At 45.8% G+C, this 25848-nt stretch overlaps 1 protein-coding gene across 1 annotated transcript in view; it reads left to right on the top strand.

The window, feature by feature from the left end:
- Nucleotides 1-677: 677 nt before the first annotated feature.
- The window catches only part of LOC119941870, a 130734-nt gene continuing 105563 nt past the window's right edge, over nt 678-25848 (top strand). The window contains exons 1-2 of the mRNA XM_038762392.1: nt 678-787; nt 9273-9384. Of these exons, the coding sequence (XP_038618320.1) occupies nt 9349-9384 (36 nt within the window). The 5' untranslated portion in view covers nt 678-787; nt 9273-9348. The remainder of the gene's footprint in view (nt 788-9272; nt 9385-25848) is intronic.

Below are 25848 nucleotides of genomic sequence, written 5' to 3'. Positions count from 1 at the left end.
TGTACTAACTTCCTGGGCGAGTCCAGTACAACAGAGCTGGCGGACCTGATTCCTGCCCACAACAAACTTTCAGTCTGGAGGTCAACATAAAGAGCTGTCCGGGGCAATCATTCGATCAATCAATCGTATTTATTGAGCTCTTACTATGTGCCGAGCACTGTACTAAGCGCTTGGGAAAGTACAATACGACAGAATCAGCAGACACATTCCCTGACCATAATGACCATAATGAGCAGTAAAAGAGGTCTTTCTCTGACCTGAAACCCCCGCTCCAGACTGTAAGCTCATTTTGGGCAGGGATTGTACTTGTTATAATGTTATATTGTCCTCTCCCAAGTGCTTAGTACAGTGCTCTGCACATAGTAAGTGCTCAGTAAATATATTTGACTGACTGGCTCCCCAGTGGTGTTCCTGGTATTGATGGAACTCCCAGAAACCGAGTTGGTAAAGGGGTTTATTCTTAAACCTGTTTTCTTTAAAATAAAAACCCAAAAGAGGCCGTCACCCAAATGACGACCGTGCCGTATAGCTTTTCACAAAGCCTTCAGATTTCCATTCCCTCCACACACTGCTGCCAAGGCAGAAGATCTCCCTCTCCGACGCCAAGCCTTTGCGTTGGGAGGACAGCGAGGAACTCGATCTGAAGGCAAAACAGAAAACTCGCCAAGACTTTCAACTGCAAACCCGAGCTGGAGTCAGAGAAATCTCCAGCATTTCAGACAAGTGGAAAAGTTTGGGCTCTCGACTGTACCAAGGGGGAGCGATGCCGGATAATTATTACAGATGAGTAAGTCCGCCTCTCTAAACGAGGATGTGTTCTTGCGGAAACAGTGTAGGTGTTTGTTCTGGTGGTTTTCTTGATGAGGGCAGCTGGGCATTTCTTAGGAGAAGAAACGATCAACAGCGCTCTCCCTCTCTTCCTCCTCCCCTCCCTCTCTCCCTCCCTCCCTCCTTTCCTTCTTCCTTCCCTCTCTCCCTTTCTCCCTCCTTCCCTTCATCCCTCCCGCTCTCTCTTCCTCCCTTCCTCTTGGTCCGACGCTTCAGACTGTGTTGAAACCCCATCCTTAGCGCTTGTGGATACGTGGATTTTCAGTTACATGTTCAGTTATTTCTTCTCATTTCACCCGTTGAAAATATTTTTGTCTGTTGCGTCTATTTGAGTGTAAGCTTCTCGGTGGCAGGAAATTCAATCTTGTGCTACTGTTGTATTTTCCCCAGAGTTCAGTGCAAAGGACTGTACCTAGTAGGAACTACTACTAGTATTACTACTACCATCACCATTACTACTTCGATTAATAATGATGGTATTTGTTAAGCGCTTACCGTGTGCCAAGTACTGTTCTAAGCGCTGGGGTAGATGCAGGGTAATTAGGTTGCCCCTTGTGGGGCTCACAGTCTTAATCCCCATTTTCCAAATGAGGGAACTGAGGCCCAGAGAAGTGAAGTGACTTGCCCAAGGTCACACAGCAGACCAGTGGTGGAGCTGGGATTAGAACCCACGTCCTCAGATTCCCAGGCCTGGGCTCTATCCACTAAGCCGCGCTGCTCCTCTACTACTACTACTAGAGACTATAGTATGTTTGTATTATATGTATATATGTTTGTACATATTTATTACTCTATTTATTTATTTTACTTGTACATATCTATCCTATTTATTTTATTTTGTTAGTATGTTTGGTTTTGTTCTCTGTCTCTCCTTTTAGACTGTGAGCCCACTGTTGGGTAGGGACTGTCTGTATATATTGCTAATTTGTGCTTCCCAAGCGCTTAGTACAGTGCTCTGCACATAGTAAGCACTCAATAAATACGATTGATGATGATGATGATGACTAGAGAAGCAGCGTGCTTAGTGGATAGAGCCCAGGACTAGGAGTCAGAAGGTCCTGGGTTCTAATCCAGACTCTGCCACCTTGGGCAGGTCTCTTCACTTCTTTGGGCATCAGTTCTTCATCTATAAAACGGGGACTGAGATTGTGAGCCGCACAGGGACTGTGTCCAACTCAATTTGTCTGTACCCACCCCAGGGCTTAGTAGAGTGTCTGGCACATAGTAAGTGCTTAACAAATACCATAATTATTATCATTACTATTACCACTAATAGCGTAGCATCAAGGCTTACTGGACAGAGCACAGGCCTGGAAGTCAGAAGGACCTGGGTTCTAATCCCGGCTCAGCCACTTGTCCGCTGTGTGACCTTGGGCAAGTCACTTCACTTCTCTAGGCCTTAGTTACCTCATCTGTAAAATGGGATTAAGACTGTGAGTCCCCCTTGGGTTGGGGACTGTGTCCAACCCTATTAGCTTGTATCTACCCCAGTGCTTAAAACAGTGCTTGACACTTGGTAAGTGCTTAACAAATACCATGATTATTTATTATTCTTATTACAAATACTACTTCTCCTGCTACTATTAAATACCATTACCACTATTATAACTACAAATACTACTTCTCCTGCTACTATTAAATACCATTACCACTATTATAACTACAAATACTACTGCTATTACTATTAAGTACATTACTATTATTACTCAATATTTCAACTCCTGTGATTACCAATTACCACTGTTAATCTTTCAGTCAATCAGTCGTATTTATTGAGCGCTTACTGTGTGCAGAGCACTGTACTAAGCACTTGGGAAGTACAAGTTGGCAACATATATAGTCCCTACCCAACAGTGGGCTCACAGTCTAAAAGACAGTGGGCTCACAGTCTATTACTACATCTACTAAACATTATTACCAAATACCATTATTGCTGCAACTACTACTGATACTACTAAATATCAGTCGATCATTGGTATTTATTGAGCAAAGCACTGTACTAAATGTTGAGGTAGATATAAGAGCATCAGATCTCAATGAAGTTCACAGTCTAAGAGGGAGAACAGTTATTGAGTCCCCATTTTGCAGAAGGGGGAACTGAGGCACAGAGAAGTGAAGTGACTTGCCCAAGGTCACACAGCAAGCAATTGGCTTGCTCCTCTTGGCTCCTCTCCCCCTCGTCCCCCTCTCCATCCCCCCCATCTTACCTCCTTCCCTTCCCCACAGCACCTGTATATATGTATATATGTTTGTACATATTTATTACTCTATTTATTTATTTATTTATTTTACTTGTACATATCTATTCCATTTATTTTATTTTGTTAGTATGTTTGGTTTTGTTCTCTGTCTCCCCCTTTTAGACTGTGAGCCCACTGTTGGGTAGGGACTGTCTCTATATGTTGCCAATTTGTACTTCCCAAGGGCTTAGTACAGTGCTCTGCACATAGTAAGTGCTCAATAAATACGATTGATGATGATGATGATGATGATGAATTGGCAGAGCTGGGGTTAGAACTCAGGTCCTTCTGACGCCCAGGCCTGTGCTCTCTCTGCTAGGCCACACTGCTTCTGGTTTAATGGAAAGAGCCCGGGATTGGGAGTCAGACATTGTGGGTTCTAATCCCTGCTCTGCCACCTATCAGTTGTGTGACCTTGGGCAAGTCATTTAACTTCTCTGGGCCTCAGTTACCTCATCTGTAAAATGGGGATTCAGACTGTGAGCCCCATGTGGGATAACCTGATTACCTTGTATCTACCCCAGTGCTTAGAACAGTGCTTGGCACATAGTAAGTGCTTAACAAATACCAGAACTTATAAAACCCTTTGACATGAATCCAGTGTCCAGGTGCTTAGAAACCATGATCTCCTGTCATAATATTCGTTCAAACACCAGATTGGGAGAGTTTTAACATCTCAAGTTTGGAATTTTAGTTTCAAGATCATTTGGAATTTTCTAGGCTGGGTTTTTTTTTTTTAACTGGGAATGAACACACACACACTCTCTCTCTCTTCCTCTCTCCCTCTCCCCCCACCCCCCAAAAAATACACATGTCTCTGTCTTTCCACACAAGGGCACCTTTTTGTGCACCAACTGTAGCCAGAACACATACCGATGACACAAACCCTCACACCCTCATACACAGCAGGTGAATTTCACTGCTTGTTGTGTCTTTGAATATGAAGGACAACTATATAGGTGTATATATATATATATATATGTGTGTGTGTGTGTGTGTGTATAGGTGTATATATATAGGTGTATATATATATAGGTGTATATATATATATAGGTGTGTGTGTGTGTGTATATATATATATATATATATATATAAGTATGTATGAATTTCATTGCCAGTGGCTGGAGTGTATAAAGAGCTTTTCATCACCCTCTTTTTTCCCCTCTTTTTGGCAATGACATAGAACTAGAGTTTGTGCAGCTACAGGATTCACTCGTTTGCATAATGCTTTGTGTGCTCTTGTCTTCCACTAATCTGTTGCTTTAAAAAAAATCCCTTAACCAAGGATACCAAAATAACCTCACAGTAAGAGTCTATAGTGAAGGTCAGTCAAAGACGTAAAGTAGATCTGCCCCAGTGAAGAGAACCTAGGCTGACTTTGAATCAGTTTCTCATCGATGATTTTTTGCCTCCACAGAAACCACCCTTTGGGGGATATCATCTAGTAGTAGTAGTTGTAGCAAGAGTAACAATAATAGGAATAATAATATTAGTTGTTGTAGTAGTAATAATAATAATAATGATGGTATTTGTTAAGCGCTTACTATGTGCAAAGCACTGTTCTAAGCGCTGGAGGGATACAAGGAGATCAGGTTGTCCCACATAGGGCTCACAGTCTTACTCCCCATTTTACAGATGAGGGAACTGAGGCCCAGAGAAGTGAAGTGACTTGCCCAAAGTCACACAGCTGACCATTGGTGGAGTTGGAATTTGAACCCATGACCTCTCACTCCAAAGCCCGTGCTCTTTTCCTCTGAGCTACGCTGCTTCTCTAGGAATAGAAGTCGTGGTAGTATCATCATTATCAACAATGGTATCTATTGAGCACTTACTGTGTGCATTGCAATGTACTAAGTGCTTGGGAGAGACAATATAATATTAATTATTATTATCATTATTATTTTTATTATGTTATTTGTTAAGCGCTTACGATGTGCCAGGCACTGTTCTAACTGCTGGGGTAGATACAAGGTAATTGGACATATTTATCCAATTTCCCGCTCTACCCTTGTCCTTCCTCCTGCTCCCCCAGTTTGTAAATGGATTTTGACTGTCTGTCTCCCCCATGAGAGTGTAATGGCCTTGGGGACATGGAACTGGACATTTGACTTCTGTTACCTTGTTCCAAGGGCAAGAGCCGTTTCAGATGATTAGCCACCCCCGAGGTGGGGAAAATAACCAACTTGCTTTCTAGGGTGGCCACCCAGACTAACACATTAGGCCCACATAGTCATGGAATAATGTCCTGGGTAAGATTTTTTGTTGTTGTTTAAATGGTATTGGTTAAGTGCTTACTGTGTGGCAGGCACTGTACTAAGCGCTGGGGTAGATACAAGCTAATCAGGCTGAACACAGCCCATGTCCCATGTAGGCATCACAATCTTCATCCCCGTTTTACAGATGAGGTAACGTAGGCTTAGAGAAGTGAAGTCTACCAATACTCCCTGTCCTCTCCCAAACGCTTAACACCGTGCTCTACATACAGCAAGCATTTGATAAGTACCAGTGATTGAGTGATAGGTTGAGTTTTGGGGGTATGCAGTGGGCTTCCCCCAAATCCCTTGAGAAACAGCGTGGCCTATTGGATAGCCCATAGGCCTGGGGGGTCAGAGAACCTGGATTGTAATCCCCGCTCTGCCACTTGTCTGCTGTGTGACCTTGGGCCTTAGGGTTGGCAGACACATTCCCTGCCCACATCATCATCATCATCATCATCATCATTCGTATTTATTGAGCGCTTACTGTGTGCAGAGCACTGTACTAAGCGCTTGGGAAGTACAACTTGGCAACATGTAGAGACAGTCCCTACCCAACAGTGGGCTCACAGTCTAAAAGGGGGAGACAGAGAACAATACCAAATATACTAACAAAATAAAATAAATAGAATAGATGTGTACAAGTAAAATAAATAAATAAATAAATAAATAGAGTAACAAATATGTACAAACATATATACATATATACAGAGAAGCAGCGTGGCTCAGAGAAGCAGCGTGGCTCAGTGGAAAAGAGCCCGGGCTTTGGAGTCAGAGGTCACGGGTTCAAATCCCGGCTCTGCCAATTGTCAGCTGTGTGACTTTGGGCAAGTCACTTAACTTCTCTGTGCCTCAGTTACCTCATCTGCAAAATGGGGATAAAGACTGTGAGCCCCATGTGGGACAACCTGATCACCTTGTATCCTCCCCAGCGCTTTGAACAGTGCTTTGCACATAGTAAGCGCTTAATAAATGCCATCATTATTATTATTATTATTATTGCAGCAAGCATACAGTCTAGAAGGACGAGTTTACAGTCTAGAGGAGGAGAGTATGAGGAGATTGTAATCTCGTTGTTGGCGGGGAACATATCTGCCAACTCTCTTATACGGTACTCTCCCAAATGCTTAGTGCAGTGCTCAGCACACAGTAAGTGCTCAGTCAATAAGGTTGATTGATTGGGATGTTTTATTCTCTGGGATCTGTACCCTCAGGGAAACAGTGGTATTTACTGAGGACTTTAAGCAGGGCACTGTACTAAGCGCTTAGGAGAGTCCACTAGAGGAAAGAAATACAATCCCTGCCCTTACAATCTAACAGTTCACCAGTCCTTTCCAGTGGAGAACTAATCACCACGAGCTCCCCATGAAGCACCACAGCCTCCTTGCTAAAACCGATCTAGAGTCCGTGTGGATTTAGCCCCAAAGTTTGAACACAAGAGGGTTGTAAATCTCCAACCTGGAGAACGTTGGAGTGTGAATGAGCGTTGCCAAGCCTGAAGCAGTTAACATTCAGTTCAATCTAGCCATATTCCTCAGGCAATAAAAGAAATGTTTAACTAGAGTCCTTATTATTCATACAGTAAATCTGAGACATTTATTGGCAGATTAACTACTGCATTTGCAAAGGGCAAGGAAGGTTTGTTTGAGGGAAATTAGAGCCGAGATTGTTGTCGTACTGATGACTAAGTTCTCTGGAGCTTGAAGAAATGGCACCGCCGAAGGTGGAGAAGTGCACGTGAGTCTGTGGGCCGCGCTTGTGAAACTGGAAGTCAGGAGACCTGAATTCTAATCCCAGCTAAACCCTTTGCCTGCTGGGTAACTTTGGACAAGTCAATTTCTAGATGCCTCAGTTTCCTCATCAGGAAAATGGGGGTAAATATCCGCTTCCCCCCTACCCACATACTTCACACACTTCCTCAAGAGCCTTGTGTGGGACAGAGGCTGTGCCTACTCTGACTATTTGATCACTGCCCCAGTTCTTGGCACAATGCTTAGGACATAGTAAGCACTTGGTCGTTACCATAATTGGAAGTTAAAAATAGAACTCTCTGCCACAGCTGGAGAAGAGCGTGAATAGGAGAACTGGTGTGGGAAAGGATTGGCAAGAGAGGTTAGGGAAACAGAGCCTTGGGCCGTGATCAGCTCCTGGAAGGAGAGGAACATTTGCTGAAAAGTGACCTTGGGCAAGTCACATAACTTCTGTGTGCCTCAGTTCCCTCATCTGTAAAATGGGGATTAAGACTGTGAGCCCCATGTGGGACATGGACTGTGTCCAACCTGATTAGCTTATGTCCACCCCAGCGCTTAATACAGGGCCTGGCACCTAGTAAGTGCTAAACAAGTACACCAAAAAAAGAGGCCTACTGGAGAAAGTCCAGGCTTGGAAAGCAAAGGAGCTGGGTTCTAATCCTGGCTCTGCCACTTGTCTGCTGTGTTACCTTGGGTAAGTAATTTTGCCCCTCTGTGCCTCAGTTACATCATCTGTAAAGTGGAGATTGAGACTGTGAGCCACAGGATGGACAGGGACTGTGTCCATCCCGATTTGCTTGTAACCACCCCAGCTCTTAGTACACTGCCTGGCACATCATCATCATCATCATCAATTGTATTTATTGAGTGCTTACTATGTGCAGAGCACTGTACTAAGCGCTTGGGAAGTACAAATTGGCAACATATAGAGACAGTCCCTACCCAACAGTGGGCTCACAGTCTAAAAGGGGGAGACAGAGAACAAAACCAAACATACTAACAAAATAAAATAAATAGAATAGATATGTACAAATAAAATAAATAAATAAATAAATAGAGTAAAAAATATGTACAAACATACATATATACAGGTGCTGTGGGGAAGGGAAGGAGGTAAGATGTGGGGGGATGGAGAGGGGGACGAGGGGGAGAGGAAGGAAGGGGCTCAGTCTGGGAAGGCCTCCTGGAGGAGGAGAGCTCTCAGCAGGGCCTTGAAGGGAGGAAGAGAGCTAGCTTGGCGGATGGGCAGAGGGAGGGCATTCCAGGCCCGGGGGATGACGTGGGCCGGGGGTCGATGGCGGGACAGGCGAGAGCGAGGTACGGTGAGGAGATCAGCGGTGGAGGAGCGGAGGGTGCGGGCTGGGCTGTAGAAGGAGAGAAGGGAGGTGAGGTAGGAGGGGGCGAAGTGATGGACAGCCTTGAAGCCCAGGGTGAGGAGTTTCTGCCTGATGCGCAGATTGATTGGTAGCCACTGGAGATTTTTGAGGAGGGGAGTGATATGCCCAGAGCGTTTCTGGACAAAGACAATCCGGGCAGCAGCATGAAGTATGGATTGAAGTGGAGAGAGACACGAGGATGGGAGATCAGAGAGAAGGCTGATGCAGTAGTCCAGACGGGATAGGATGAGAGCTTGAATGAGCAGGGTAGCGGTTGGGATGGAGAGGAAAGGGCGGATCTTGGCAATGTTGTGGAGCTGAGACCGGCCGGTTTTGGTCACGGCTGGCACATAGTAGGCACTAAACAAGTACATGAAAAAAAGAGGCCTACTGGAAAAAGTCCAGGCCTGGAAGGCAAAGGAACTGGGTTCTAATCCTGGCTCTGCCACTTGTCTGCTGTGTCACCTTGGGTAAGTAACTTTGCCCCTCTGTGCCTCAGTTACATCATCTGTAAAATGGAGATTGAGACTGTGAGCCACAGGGTGGGCAGGGACTGTGTCCATCCCGATTTGCTTGTAACCACTCCAGCACTTAGTACAGTGCCTGGCACATAGTAAGCATTTAACAAATATCACAATTATTATTATCCATTGAATGCTTATTGTGTGCAGAACACTTGTACCAAATATTTGGGAGACTACTGTAAAGGTGGCAAACATGATCCAAGCCCTTTAGGATCTTTCAGTCTTCCTGATTGATTGATTGATGGATGGATGTATTAAGTTCTGTTGGAAAATGATTCTCCCTTTCTTCTTTGGCTAGGATACTGTTGGAAAGTTGGAGACTTTTGCCCAGGAACATCAACCCAAGAAGATCCAGCGTACCACAGGGGTGGAAGATGCGATTAATACATACACAGGTGGCGTCAGACATGGTGAGTCCTAACGTGTGGGCTACTGAGAGAGTGCCTACACTGCCTCACAGCTATTTATTAGTATTATCATTATTAGTATTATTGTTTCGCAGCACAGTGACAAGTCCAGTGCACCGCACCAAGTGAGAAGCAACATGGTATACTGGATAGAGCACAGGCCTGGGAGTAAGAAGGTCATGGGTTCTATGTGTTGCCAACTTGTACTTCCCAAGTGCTTAGTACAGTGCTCTGCACACAGTAAGCGCTCAATAAATACAATTGATGATGATGATGATGATCCCAGCTCCACCACTTGTCTGCTGTGTGACCTTGGGCAAGTCACTCAACTTCTCTGGGCCTCAGTCTCCTCGTCTTTAAAATGGGGCTTTGTTACCTGTCTTCCCTCCTAAACTGTGAATTTCTTGTGGAATGGGGAGTGGTGTCCAACCTGATGGTCTTGGATCTACCCTGGCACTTAGTATTGTGCTTGGGGCTAATAAATGCTTAACGAATACCACAACATTAATTTATATTACTACTTTGAAGTTCAAGCCCATATACAGAATCGTTTCTCCTCATTCCTCCTGCCTATAAATGATTTTAGTGATTGTCTCCCCAAAAGCTCCTTGAGGGCAGGGATCAGGACCACTCACCGGATTGTACTCTCCCCAGCTCTCAGTAATAATAATAATAATTGCATCATTTGGTAAGCGCTTACTATGTGTCAAGCGCTGGAGTGGATACAAGCAAATCGGGTCGAACACAGTCTCTGTCCCATGTGGGGCTTATGGGTCTGAACCCCCATTTTGCGGGTGAGGTAACTGAGGCACAGAGAAGTAAAGTGACTTGCCCAAGGTCACACAGCAGATAAGTGGGAGAGCTGGGATTAGACCCCATGACCATTCTAGACTGTGAGCCCACTGTTGGGTAGGGACTGTCTCTATGTGTTGCCAACTTGTACTTCCCAAGCGCTTAGTACAGTGCTCTGCACACAGTAAGCGCTCAATAAATATGATTGATTGATTGATCTGACTCCCGGGCCCATCTCTATCGACTACACCATGCTGCTTACAGAGTGAGCACTCTGCCTGCAGACTGACTGGTAGTACAGAGCTCTGCACACCGTAAATACTATTGATGATTCTAGGCTATTTAAATACACCTATCAGCCATAGTATATTACAGCACTAGTGATATTTTCCAAATGTCCCCGGGGTGCAATGAATTGGAATAAGAACTTGGGAAATTACAACTTGGTGAAACTCCATTGAGCTTCTGAAGTTGAGTAGCCTGACTCTCCATAGCGACAGAAAGGTGCGTGTTACTCTGATATTATACACCGGGCTGCAAAACCGCTTTACTCCTTCAAATATATTGTTTTAACCAACAAGATCTTGACTTGCCCAAGGGCAGCGGAATTCTCCAAAGGGTTTGCCAAGAAAGCTTGTGTCGTTTGGGTTACTATTCGATGGATTCAAAGTTCAGGGAGCGAAGCTATTTTTCTGTACTCACATTGCTATGAAAACAACATCTCGCAACTCTTTCACGCAGAAGAACAGAATTCCAAGTGGAAACTAGAGAGCGTTGAAAAGCCCCTCATTCTCCACAATGAGATGGGGAATCTGGAGCCGGGTATCCGTCCGTGGGAGAGTTTTCAGAAGGGCGCGTTGAAAATGGAGCATTGTGCCCAGTGAGCTCACCCTAGGTAAATAAGTCACTCCCAGCCAACAGGTGTGGCAGAGATTCAAGGATGGATCCAGCCGAGGGGATCAGACATTCCCGAAACATTCCAACACATTCCGACAAGACAGGCAGCGCAACGTAGTGGGTAGAGCCTGGGCCTGTGAGTCAGAAGGACCTGGGTTCTAATCCCGTCTCTGACAGTTAGTTGCTGTGTGATCTCGGACAAGTTGCTTCACTTCTCTGGGCCTCAGTTCCCTCAACTGTAAAATGAGGATTAAGTACCTGCTCTCCCTCCTACTTAGACCAGCAGCCCCATGCGGGACAGGGAGTGTGCCTGACCCAATGAACTTGTACCTACCCCAGAGCTTAGAATAGTGTTTCATTCATTTAACTGTATTTATTGAGCACTTATTATGTGCAGAGCACTGTACTGAGCACTTGGAAAGTACAGTTCAGCAACAAAGAGAGACAATCCCTGCCCTCAACGGGCTCACATTCTTGAAGGGGGGAGACAGACATCAAAACAAGTAAACAGGCTTCAATATAAATAAATAGAATTATAGATATATACACATCAAAACAGGTAAACAGGCATTATAGACTCTATAGAATTACAGATATGGCCGTATATTCATTCATTCATTCATTCAGTCGTATTTATCGAGCACTATGTGCAGAGCACTGTACTAAGCGCTTGGGAAGTACAAGTCGGCAACATATAGAGACGGTCCCTACCCAACAACGGGCTCATAGTCTAGACTATCTCTAGTCTAGAATATATGTAGAATCTAGAATATACAGTATATATTGTATAGTGTATACATAAGCGCTGTGGGGTGCGAAGGCGGGTAGAACAAAGGGAGCGAGTTGGGGTGATGGGGAGGAGATGGGGAGCTGAGGAAAAAGGGGGCTTAGTCTGGGAAGGCCTCCTGGAGGAGGTGAGCTTTCAGTAGGGCTTTGAAGGGGGGAAGTGTGATTAGCGGATGTGAGGATATGTATATATGTTTGTACATATTTATTACTCTATTTTACTTGTACATATCTATTCTATTTATTTTATTTTGTTAGTATGTTTGGTTTTGTTCTCTGTCTCCCCCTTTTAGACTGTGAGCCCACTGTTGGGTAGGGACTGTCTCTATATGTTGCCAATTTGTACTTCCCAAGCGCTTAGTACAGTGCTCTGCACACAGTAAGCGCTCAATTAATACGATTGATGATGAGGAGGAGGTGGGAGGGCGTTCCAGGCCAGAGGCAGGACTTGGGTCGAGGGTTGACGGTGGGACAGGTGAGAAGGTTAGCACCAGAGGAGCGGAGTGTGCGGGCTGGGCTGTAGAAGGAGAGAAGGAAGGTGAGGAGAGAAGGGAGGTGAGTTAAGAAGGGGCAAGGGGATGGAGAAGCTTTGAAGCCAGTAGTGAGGAGTTTTTGCTTGCTATGGAGATCGACACATAGTAAGCAAATACCGTCAAATCAAATACCCTAAAATCAACAGTAGCAACAACACAAAATGACCCAGCAGGAACCCGTGGACAGAAGCCACATTGCACTCGGGAGCCCCTGAGAAAGTTGTGATCACGGTAAAAGTGGTGTATGTTAAGCACGTACTATGTGCTAAGCACCGGAACAGATACAATGAAATCATGTTAGACACTTGGTCTCTCGGGTGGTTCGCAGTCTAAGGGGAAGGGAGAACCGAAATTGAATCCCTATTTCACAGTTGAGGAAACTATTTATTGAACGATTACTCTGTGCAGAGCACTGTACTAGGCACTTGGGAGAGCACAATAGAGACCTACTTCTGCCTGCAAGGACCTTACAATTGATTTTTTTTAATCAATCAATCGTATTTATTGAGCACTTACTGTGTGCAGAGCACTGTACTAAGCGCTTGGGAAGTACAAGTTGGCAACATATAGAGAAGTCCCTACCCAACAGTGGGCTCACAGTCTAAAAGGGGGAGACAGAGAACAAAACCAAACATACTAACAAAATAAAATAAATAGAATAGATGTGTACAAGTAAAATAAATAAATAAATAAATAGAGTAATAAATATGTACAAACATATATACATATATACAGGTGCTGTGGGGAAGGGAAGGAGGTAAGATGGGGGGATGGATAGGGGGATGAGGGGGAGAGGAAGGAAGGGGCTCAGTCTGGGAAGGCCTCCTGGAGGAGGTGAAGGACATTCTATGTTCCAGACTGGGGTAGATACAAACTAACCAGGTTGGACACAGTCCATGTCCCTCATGAGGCTCACAGTCTTCATCCCTGTTTTACAGATGAGGGAACTGAGGCCCAGAGAAGCAAAGTGACTTGCCCAAGGTCACCCAGCAGATAAGTGGTGGAGCAGTTTAGAACCCAGGTCCTCTGATACTCAGGCCAGTGCTCTTTCTACAAGGCCATGCTGCTTAAAATCTACTGAGCACTGTTCTAAACACTTGAGAGAGGACAATAGATTGGGTGGAAGTGATCTTCGCCCTCAGGGAGTTTGAGCCAGTCAATCAATCAGTCATATTTATCAAGTGCTTACTGTGTGCAAGGCAGTGTACTAAGCACTTGGGAGAGGACGATACAACAATATAACAGACACATTCCCTGCCCAAAATGACTTTAGTCTGGAATACTGACACTAAACTACATTACAGCCTGGCCTAGTGGCTAGAGCCCAGGCCTGAGAGTCAGAAGGTCATGCCTTCTAATTCCGGCTCCACCATTTGTCCGCTGTGTGGCCTTGGGCAAGTCAATCAATCAATCAATCATATTTATTGAACACTTACTGTGTGCAGAGCACTGTACTAAGCACTTGGGAAGTACAAGTTGGCAACATATAGAGACAGTCCCTACCCAACAGTGGGCTCACAGTCTAAAAGGGGGAGACAGAGAACAAAAGCAAACATACTAACAAAATAAAATAAATAGAATAGATGTGTACAAGTAAAATAAATAAATAGAGTAATAAATATGTACAAACATATATACATATATACAGGTGCTGTGGGGAAGGGAAGGAGGTAAGGCCGGGGGGGATGGAGAGGGGGACGAGGGGCAGAGGAAGGAAGGGGCTCAGTCTGGAAAGGCCTCCTGGAGGAGGTGAGCTCTCAGTAGGGCCTTGAAGGGAGAAAGAGAGCTAGCTTGGCGGATGGGCAGAGGGAGGGCATTCCAGGCCCAGGGGATGACTTGGGCTGGGGGTAAGTCGTGGCTTAGTGGTAAGTGCATGGGCTTGAGAGTCAGAGGTCGTGGGTTCTAATCCCATCTCCGCTACTTGTCAGCTGTGTGACTTTGGGTAAGTCACTTCACTTCTCTGTGCCTCAGTTACCTCATCTGGAAAATGGGGATTAAGACTGTGAGCCCCATGTGGGACAACCTGATTACCTTGTATCTTCCCCAGTACTTTGAACAGTATTTGGCACAATGGTAAATGTTTAACAAATGCCATTATTATTATTTCACTTTTCTGGGCCTCAGTCACCTGATCTGTAAAATGGGGATTGAGGCTTTTAGCCCCATGTGGGACGGGGATTGTGTCGAACCCAATTTGCTTGTATCCACCCCAGTGCTTAGTACAGTGCCTCGCACAAAGTAAGCATTTAATAAATACTATAATTAGTATTATAGTAAATAAAGCCCAGGCCTGGGAATCAGAAGGAATGGGTTCTAATCCCGGCTCTGCCACTTGTCTGCTGCATGACCTTGGGCAAGTTACTTCACTTCTCTGGGCCTCAGTTTCCTCATTTTTAAAATGGAGATGGAGACCAGGAGGCCTATATGGGACAACGGCTGTGTCCAACTGGATTATTTTATATCTACCCCAGTGCTTAGTACAGTGTCTGGCACATAGTAAGTGCTTAACAAATAACACAACTGGGAAAGAACACAGGCTTGGAAGTCAGAGGACATATGTTCTAATCCTGACTCCTCCACTTTTCTGCTGTGTGACCTTGGGCAAGCCACTTAACTTCTCTGTGCCTCAGTTAACTCATCTGATTAAGACTGTGAGCCCCACGTGGGACATCCTACCAACCTTGTATCTATCCCAGCGCTTAGAACAGTGTTTGCCACATAGTAAGCTCTTAAATACCATCATTATTATTATTATTTTTACTAACGGATTGACTGCTCCCTTTCATTGGTCATTCTCCGAAAACCAGAAGCAAAATAGCCGAGTGCCCCTCTTTTCTGCCAACTTTCAACTATCTCCTGACTTACTTCCGGGAATTATTCGGCTGGTTTCATTGGACCCGCTGACTGGACGTGGACTGTTTCATCCGTCAAATCAGAATCTTTTTAAGGCAAATCCTGAATTCAGAGAAGCGGTTAAACAAAGTGTTGACAGTGTGGACAATGTGTTTCTGATTAACGCCGTGCTTTAAAGGCAAACCGCCCTAACTGGCAGAGAGGTGCTACACCGCCGCAGTGATTTTTCCAGCTCGGATGGGTTAGGACTCCGCCTCGTAGGCTGAACAGATGTTGGACAAGGAACTCAGGCTTCATTCGAAGCCGACTGAGAGAGCAAAGAGGGCTTGGATCCAAACCTTAACCGATCCTCATCGGTGATTACGTTCTCGCAAAAGGCCAACGGCTGCCAATCCAGTCATTTTGTTCTGTTCTCTCCCTCTCTTCCTTCTCCAGCCTCCTTCTCTTTCCCGTCTCTCCTCCCTTCTCCCGCTCTCGACTCCCCCTTCTCCTTTCTCGCTCCAATCGATCAATCAGTCATATTTATTGATCACTTACCATGGGCAGAGCAATTTCCTAAGCCCTGGGGAGAGTCCAATATACCAGAGTAGGTAGACACCTTCCCGCCCCACAACGAGCTTACAGCCTAGAGAGTTCTAATCGCCGATACTAATTCCCCAAATCCCCACTTTCCTCAGCCTCTGATCTGGCTGAAGACGTGGTTTTTTTTCTTGGTTTCTGTGTCCAACCCGACTATCTTACATCTACCCCAGAGCTTAGTACGGTGCCTGGCACATAGTAATCACTAAACAAATACCACAGTTTATTGTCATTATCATTATTATTGTTGTTTTTAGTTGGTGCTCTCCTTCCCCTCCCCTCTCTTGTTTTCCAGCTTTGGGCTCTGTTGAGGTTTCCCAAGGGCTTAGTTCAGTTCTCAGCACCCAGTGAGTGCTCAGTATATACCAGGTCAATCAGTAGTTTCAACTGCATGATGATTGTGTGCAGAGCACTGTACTAAGAGCTTGGAAGAGTACAGTGGATAAGGTAGACATGATCCCTGTCCTCAAGGAGTTTACAATCTGCTCTCTGTGGAGCACTATATGTAGTGCTCGAGAGACTCTGGTAGCATTAGAAGACTCGGTGTTGATAAGGATGATGATGATGATCGTCATCATCAATCGTATTTATTGAGCGCTTACTGTGTGCAGAGCACTGTACTAAGCGCTTGGGAAGTACAAATTGGCAACATATAGAGACAGTCCCTACCCAACAGTGGGCTCACAGTCTAAAAGGGGGAGACAAAACCAAACATACTAACAAAATAAAATAAATAGAATAGATATGTACAAGTAAAATAAATAAATAGAGTAATAAATATGTACAAACATATATACATATACACCATCATATATGATGATGGTATTTGTTCAGTTAACCCCCCCCCACCCAACAGCACTTATGTCTATAGCTATAATTTATTTCTATTAATATCTGTCTTCCCTTCTAGACTGTAAGCTAGTTGTGGGCAGGTAATGTGTTCAATCAGATTCATCGAGCGCTTATGGCGTGTAAAGCACCGTACTAAGCGCTTGGGAGAGTACAGCCTAACAACAAACAGACACATTCCCTGCCCACAACGAGCTCTCAGCCTAAAGGCGGAGACAGATGTTGATATAAATAAATGTGTCTTTTGTATTGCTGTGTTGTCCTCTCCCGAGCACTTAGTATAGTGCCCTTCATATGGAAAGGGTTCAATAAACATGACTGATTGATTGATCAGTTGACCCCAGAGCACCCTAGGTGCTCTGGAGAGACCCTGGGCCTGGGTGGGGGGCAGAACTGAAGTGGAGGGGACCCCGAGATTCCCATATCGCCTCTGAGGAGAGCGGCCAACTGCAATGCCATCCTCTCCGTCGGCCTCTGCCCTCGCTTTCCAAAATGGCCTTGGTGCCCGGGCAGATGCTGCCTGTGTTGAGCCTGTTGACAGCTTGGTTTCCATGGCAATGAGTTCTCCCCAGCAACCAGCCTTCAGACCCGTCACGCCGTTCCCTGCTTTCCTTCCGACTTGAGATCTGACCCGGCTTCCTCCTTGGTTTGGTTATCGATAGAACTACGTAGGTTGGCGGCAAGGAGGGCAGTGGGCAGGGGTTGATGATAATAATATTAATAATAGTATTTGTTAAGCGCTTACTATGTGTCAAGCACTGTTCTGGAGTAGATACAACCTAATCAGGTTGGACACAGGCCCGGTCCCACATGGGGCTCATACTCTTGATCCGCATTTTACGGATGAGGGAACTGAGGCACAAAGAAGTGAAGTGACTTAATAATAATAATTATGGTACTTGTTCAGCACTTACTAGGTGAGAAGCACTGTTCTAATAATAATAATGGTATTTGTTAAGCGCTTACTCTGTGCCAAGCACTGTTCTTAGCGCTGGGGTAGATACAAGGCAATCAAGTTGGCGCACGTGGGGCTCTCAGTCTTAATCCCCATTATACAAATGAGGTAACTGAGGCACGGAGAAGTGAAGTGACTTAATAATAATAATTATGGTACTTGTTCAGCGCTTACTAGGTGAGAAGCACTGTTCTAATAATAATAATGGTATTTGTTAAGCGCTTACTCTGTGCCAAGCACTGTTTTTAGCGCTGGGGTAGATACAAGGCAATCAGGTTGTCGCACGTGGGGCTCTCAGTCTTAATCCCCATTATACAAATGAGGTGACTGAGGCACGGAGAAGTGAAGTGACTTGCCCAAGGTCACACAGCAAAGTGGCAGAGTCAGAATTAGAACCCGTGTCCTCTGACTCCCAAGCCCGTGCTCTTTCCACTGAGCCACGCCGCTTCTCAAATGATTTTATAAGACGTATAAATAGAATTATGGATCTTATAGGTATCATTACTACTATGACTGGTGCTACCTCTACGAGTCTTGCTGTCACTACTGTCATTACTCCTACCACCACTGCTGCTACCACCCTCCAACTACTGCTACTACCACCGGCATTATACTCTTGTCGCTAATACTGCCACTACTCGCTTGTTCCCTTCCCAAATCCGGGCAGGTTGTTTGGGGCGTCGCGGCAGTCGCAGGCCCCATTTCGGGACACTTGTAAGTCCCTGAGCTCTCCCAGGGTTCGCCTTTTCCAACACCCACTTTGTATTCTAACCCTAATTGTCTGCCGCAACCGGGGCCTTTAACATGATAGACACAAATAGGCCGCACTAATCCACTACTCTTTGGTTTAAGAGTCATTACAAAGTGCTTAATTAAGTAAGCCTCACTTAATCACAAAATGTTTGCATCCTAAACGAGTTCTTGTGAAGCACACGACACTTGACATATTCTGTACAGAAATAATTACAAGCGGGAGGACTGGTACACTGAGCCTCAGAACATTTCATTTCTCCGGTCCCTGTCCATTCATCACCAAACTGGAATTAAAAGGCTTTTAAAGCCCGAGTAATGGGAGAACTCCCACATTCCTGGGGAATGACTCACTGGAGCCCGATTCTGCTGTCTGAGCGTTTAAAGGGACAGGAGTGGAGAAAGATACAGTGTTTTGTGGGGGGCTGCTTTGGCCCAGCTTGGGGTGGGGGGCGGGGAGCATTGCCCCTCTTCTCTGTTGCCTTGCCCGTCGGGGGTCAAAGCTCTTAATAATAATAATAATGGCACTTGTTAAGCGCTTACTATGTGCAGAGCACTGTTCTAAGCGCTGGGGGGGAATACAAGGTGATCAAGTTGTCCCACGTGGGGCTCACAGTCTCAATCCCCATTTTACAGATGAGATAACTGAGGCTCAGAGAAGTTAAGTGACTTGCCCAAGGTCACACAGCAGACACGTGGCGGTGTTCCGTGACCCGGCTCCCGGAGAGGAGCATCCCCAGAAAGGGCCAAGAGCAGCAAAGCAATTCAAAAATCAAATTCTACCCAGAGGCTGCCCCTTGACCGCCGCTCTGTAGTAGCAGTAATAGTAGTAGTAGTAGAAATAGTAATAATAGTCATTCGTTCATTCATGAGAAGCAGCGTGGCTCAGTGGAAAAGAGCCCGGGCTTTGGAGTCAGAGGTCATGGGTTCAAATCCCGGCTCCGCCAATTGTCAGCTGGGTGACTTTGGGCAAGTCACTCCTCTGGGCCTCAGTTACCTCATCTGTAAAATGGGGATGAAGACCGTGAGCCCCCCGTGGGACAACCTGATCACCTTGTAACCTCCCCAGTACTTAGAACAGTGATTTGTACATAGTAATGCTATTATTATTATTATTATTATTATTCATTCGATCGTATTTATTGAGTGCTTACTGTGTGCAAAGCACGTTACTAAGCACTTGGGAGAGTACAGTATAACAACAGACACATATCTGCCCACAAGGAGTTAGTAGTAAGAGTACTACTTCTGCTTGAGAGAAGCAGCATGGCTTAGTAGAAAGAGCCCAGGCTTGGGAGTCATAGGACCTGGGTTCTAATCCCGGCTCCGCCGCTTGTCTGCTGAGTGACCTTGGGCAAGCCACTTCACTTCTTTGGGCCTCAGTTACCTCATCTGCAAAATGGGGATTAAGACTGTGAGCCCCATGTGGGACAGCCTGATTACCTTGTATCTACCCCAGCGCTTACAACAGTGCTTGGGACATAGTAAGCGCTTAACAAATGCCATAATTATTATTATTATTACTAGTAGTAGGAATAGTAGGGCTGGTAGTTATTAAGCAGTGTGGCCTGATGGAGGGCTGGGAGTCACAAGGACTTGGATTCTAACACTGGTTCCACCGCTTGGCTGCTGTGTGACCCTGGGCAAGTCACTTCACTTCTCTGTGCCTCAAGTTCCTCATCTGTAAAATGGGGATTAAGATTGTGAGCCCTATATGGGAAAGGGATTGTGTCTAACCTGGTAAACTCATAACTACTGTGGCTGTAGTACAGTGCCTGGCACATAGTAAGCGCTTAACAAGTACTGGTAAGAAAAAAAAAAGACTTACTACATGTCAGACGCTCTAGGAAAAAATTCAACAGGGTCACTGGGCCTCTAGGGGCTTGCAGTTGAAGAATAAAGGGGGCAAAGGGGACTGACAAAGTAAGAAAAAGAGAAAACAATGAGAACATAAAAGCCCCATAAAAGAAGAGGGCAGGAAAGCCCCTCCTCTACTACTACTACTAATAATAATGGCACTTAAGTGCTCACTATGTGCAAAGCACTGTTCTAAGCGCAGGGGAGATTACAAGGTGATCAGGTTGTCCCACGGGGGGCTCACAGTCTTAATCCCCATTTTACAGGTGAGGTAACTGAGGCACAGAGAAGTTAAGTGACTTGCCCAAGGTCACACAGCTGACAAGTGGCGGAGCCGGGATTTGAACCCATGACCTCTGACTCCAAAGCCCGGTCTCTTTCCACTGAGCCACGCTGCTTCCCTACTAGACTGTAAACTCGTTGGGGGCAAGGGACGGGTCTACCAATTCTCTTGTATTGCCCTCTCCCAAGTGCTTAGTCCAGTGCTTTGCACCCAGTAAATGCTCAGTAAATACCATTGATTGATTGATTGATAGCAAGGATGACAGAACTAAAGTAAAAGCGGTAGGCTGCTCCGGCAGGGTGAGCAAAGGGTTGGGCGCCTCAGTGTGTGGATTTCATCGGCCACGGCCATGGTCCCTGGGACCACCAAGCGCTCCTCTGGCCTCAATGATGATAATAATAATAGATATGTTGGAATTTGTTAAATGCTTACTATGTGTCATATACTATTCTAAGCGCTGGGGTCAATACAAGCTAATCAGGTTGGACACAGTCCCTCAAAGTCCTAATCCCATTTTACATAGAGAAGCACCGTGGCTCAGTGGAAAGAGCACGGGCTTTGGAGTCAGTGGTCATGGGTTCGAATCCCAGCTCCGCCACATGTCTGCTTTGTGATTTTGGGCAAGTCACTTCACTTCTCTGAGCCTCAGTTCCCTCATCTGTAAAATGGGGATTAAGACTGTGAACCCCGCGTGGGACAACCTGATCATCTTGTATCCCCCCCAGCGCGTAGAACAGTGTAAGCGCTTAACAAATGCCATTATTATTATTATTATTATTATTATTATTATTATTATTATTATTATTATTAAAGTGGGGATTAACACTGTGAGCCCCATGTGGGACAACCTGATTACCTTGTGTCCCCCCAGCCCTTAGAACAGTGCTTGGCACATATAAGCGCTTAACAAATGCTATTATTATTATTATTATTATTATTATTATTATTATTTTACAGATGAGGGAATTGAGGCTCAGAGAAGTGAAGCGACTTGACCAAGTCCCACAATGGACAAGGAGTGGAACTGGGATTAGAACCCAGGTCCTTCTGACTCCAAGGCCCCAGGCTGTATCCACTAGGTCCCGCTATTTTCATTCATTCATTCATTCAATTGTATTTATTGAGCGCTTACTGTGTGCAGAGCACTGTACTAAGCGCTTGGAAAGTACAAGTTGGCAACATATAGAGACGGTCCCTACCCAACAGCGGGCTCACAGTCTAGAAGGGGAAGACAGACAACAAACTAAAACATGTTAACAAAATAAAATAAATAGAATAGTAAATATGTACAAATAAAATAAATAGAATAATATGTACAAACATATATACAGGTGCTGTGGGGAGGGGAAGTAGGTAAGGCGGGGGGGATGGGGAGGGGGAGGAAGGGGAGAGGAAGGAGGGGGCTCAGTCTGGGAAGGCCTCCTGGAGGAGGTGAGCTCTCAGTAGGGCTTTGAAGGGAGGAAGAGAGCTAGCTTGGTGGATGTGGGGAGGGAGGGCATTCCAGGCCGGGGGGAGGACGTGGGCCGGGGGTCGACGGCGGGACAGGCGAGAACGAAGGACAGTGAGGAGGTGAGCAGCAGAGGAGCGGAGGGTGCGGGCTGGGCTGGAGAAGGAGAGAAGGGAGGTGAGGTAGGAGGGGGCGAGGTGATGGACAGCCCTGAAGCCGAGAGTTAGGAGTTTTTGCCTGATGCTTAGGTTGACTGGTAGCCACTGGAGATTTTTGAGGATTTTTACTTCTTACAGCCCTCCATTTGGTGCCCCTTGCTCTGTCCTTCAAGCCGGGATGGAGCCAGGGCAGGGCAAGGCAGGTCACATGGAAAGTCGGTGAAGGTTCTCCAGGTGGGAGGCACATCTTGGGGGTGGAGCTGCTGGATGTCGGTATCCCAGGGGGAGTGGGGAGGGGGCCTGGACCGACCACCTGCTTACTACATCACCAGTTTTGCCCTAAGCGCTATGGCAGATACAAGGTAATCGAGTTGGACACCATCCCTGCCCCAAGTGGGCCTCGCAATCAATCAATGAATCGTATTTATTGAGCACTTACTGTGTGCAGAGCACTGTACTAAGCACTTGGGAAGTACAAGTTGGCAGTCTCAATTCCCATTTTACAGATAAAATAACTGAGTCAGAGAGGTGAAGTGACGTGCCTGAGTTCACCCAGCAGACAAATGGCAGAGCCGGGATTAGAACCCATGACCTTCTAACTCCCATTCCCATGCTATTCACTGCCGTGCCGCTTCCCATGTTAACATTATTATTATTATTATTATTATTTAGGGGAGGACTGCCTCCCCTTGGGGGTTAAAGAATGGTCAGAAAGTCCCTCCTTCACACATCTCCCAGGCGATTAATGCCGCTCTTCCCTGCCACTGCCATCCGTGGGCTTTTTCTCAAGCCCGGCTCCCCGGCAGCCTTAGAAAAGTGCCATGAATGGAATCCTGCAGCAGGAGCAGAGGCATGGAAAAATCTTTGTTCAAAGTGTTGATGCCCATTAAAACTCTGTATCCCTGTCAGCATAATTGGGAGCCTTATCTGAGACTGTCTTTGATGGAAACCCTTTTAATTAGAGTCCCATAAGCTTAGTAATACCCTAAGCTCCATTTGTTTTCTCACACATCGGCCATTGTGGTTTTAAGTATTCAAAGCTAAATTCCCATTGTGAAGGCCAGGGCCCTTTTCAGATTTTCATGTTAAAGAGCTGCTGCAGAAGAGGAGGAGGAGGAAGGGGAGGAGGAGGAGGAGGAGTTAATGTGTCCACACTACTGGGGCCCTTTTGATCTTTATGGGTATTTAAGGAGACCTCACCTTATAATATCTGAAAAAAACAGCAAGGTTGACCAACTTGGAATCCCGTTGCCCCTCACACGGTTCTCCTACAGGCTCCTTGGGTAAAAAGAAATCTTCGTTTATTGGCGTTTTTCAGTATGGAAGCCAAGGAGAAGAGGCCAGCAGCTTCAGGGATTGGATAGGTGGAGAAAACGATAGAAATTGTGGTATCTGTTAAATGCTTGCTAGGTGCCAGGCACTGTACTAAGTGCCTGGGTGGGTACAAATCCTGGCTCCGCCACTTGTCAGCTGTGTGACTTTGGACAAGTCACTTAACTTCTCTGGGCCTCAGTTACCTCATCTGTAAAATGGGGATTAAGACTGTGAGCCCCCAGTGGGACAACCTGATCACATAGTAAGTGCTTAATAAATGCCATTATTTATTTATTTTTTTAATTTTACAAGTAAATTGGGTTGGACACAGTCCCTGTCCCACATGGGGCTCACAGTCTCAATCCCCATTTTACAGATGAGGGAACTGAGGCCCAGAGAAGTGAAGTGATGTGCCCAAGGCCACAAGGCAGACAACTGGCAGAGCCGGGTTAGGATGAAGCAGGCGGTGTCCCACAGATGTTCTCCGGGGAGGGAGACTAATGGGTTAAGCAGACTGAGTTGCTGGATTTCCCTTTCATTCATTCATTCAGTCGGTATTTACTGAGCGCTTACTGTGTGCAGAGCACTATACTAAATGCTTGGAAAGTACAATTCAGCAACAAATAGAGACAATCCCTACCCAACAACAGGCTCACAGTCTAGAAGGGGGGAGACAGACAACAAAACAAAACAAAACAAGTAGCATCAATGGCATCTCAATAAATAAATAGAGTTGTAGATAATGTACCTCGTCCCCCTCTCCACCCCCACATCTTACCTCCTTCCCTTCCCCACAGCACCTGTATATATGTTTCTACATATTTGTTACTCTATTTATTTATTTATTTATTTATTTTACTTGTACATATCTATTCTATTTATTTTATTTTGTTAGTATGTTTGGTTTTGTTCTCTGTCTCCCCCTTTTAGACTGTGAGCCCACTGTTGGGTAGGGACTGTCTCTATATGTTGCCAACTTGGACTTCCCAAGCGCTTAGTACAGTGCTCTGCACACAGTAAGTGCTCAATAAATACGATTGATGATGATGATGGTGATGATGATGTATACACCTCATTAATAAAATAAATAGGATAACTATTTGCATATACACAAGTGCTGTGGGGCGTGGAGGGGGTTAGAGAGAAGGAGGGAGTAGGGGCGATGGAGAACTGCTTAGTGGCAGAAAGAGACGGCCCTTCTCTTGGAGTCAGGTGTTGTAGACCTTCCAAGATGTCACTTTTAGGGACACCGGGGTAGTGTCATCATCCTTTCAAGTCCAAAGTCGACCCAGATTTGAACTGTTTCGCCTCTTGACCTTTTTATTCCATCATCATCATCATCATCATCAATCGTATTTATTGAGCGCTTACTGTGTGCAGAGCACTGTACTAAGCGCTTGGGAAGTACAAGTTGGTAACATAACATTCCAAAGAACCTGTGCACACCTGCCTTGCTGGTGACTGTCCCACCTGATTATCTTGTATGTACCCCAACGCTTAGACCGGTGCCTGGCGCATAGTAAGCGCTTAGCAAACACTATTATTATTAGGATGGAATGCGCCTGTTTCTTTAGGTGGTCATCTCAAGCTCTGTAGTGACCCGGGAGGGAGAGATTCCCTTTTCTTTCCGGAAGTGGAAAGGGCTGGGGCCCTGGAGTCAGAGGCCCTGGGTTCTAATCCTGGCTCTTCCACGTGTCTGCTCTGTGACCCATGGCAAGTCACTTCACTTCTCGGTGCCTCAGTTTCCTCATCTGTAAAATGGGGATTAAATGCAACCGCTTCCTACTTAGTGAGCCCCAGGAGAGACGGGGACCATGTCCGGTCTGGTTACAGGGGAAGGAACTGAGGCCCAGACGAGTTAAGTGACTTGCACAAGGTCACGTGGAAGGCAGAGACCGAGCTACTGTAAGCTCCCTCTAGACCGCAGGCTTGTTGTGGTCAGAGAACGTGTCTGTTTATTGTTCTGCCATACTCTCCCAAGCTCGTAGTACAGTGCTGTGCACACAGTAAGCGCACAATAAATACGATTGAATTGTCTTGCCTCTACCCCAGCGCTTAGTACAGGGCTTGGCACACAGGAAACTTGTTACAAAAACATAATGATTATTTGGTGGGTCACCCCGACCTTCCAATCAGAGACAGAAGCTGCTTTTTTCAGGATCAACTTCAGACATTTGGGCACGTTGAGGGGAGGTGGGGAGGTAAGTACTTAGCAGCCGGGCTCAGTGGAAAAAGAGCCCGGGCTTTGGAGTCAGAGGTCATGGGTTCAAATCCTGGCTCCGCCAATTGTCAGCTGTGTGACTTTGGGCAAGTCACTTCACTTCTCTGGTCCTCAGTTCCCTCATCTGTAAAATGGGGATGAAGACTGGGAGTGCCCCGTGGGACAATCTGATCACCTCCCAGTGCTTTGAACA

Source organism: Tachyglossus aculeatus, chromosome 21 (genome assembly GCF_015852505.1).
Source record: "Tachyglossus aculeatus isolate mTacAcu1 chromosome 21, mTacAcu1.pri, whole genome shotgun sequence".
Classification (NCBI taxonomy): domain Eukaryota; kingdom Metazoa; phylum Chordata; class Mammalia; order Monotremata; family Tachyglossidae; genus Tachyglossus; species Tachyglossus aculeatus.
The sequence above is the reverse complement of the archived record's forward strand: the minus strand, read 5'-3'. Positions and strand labels throughout refer to the sequence as shown.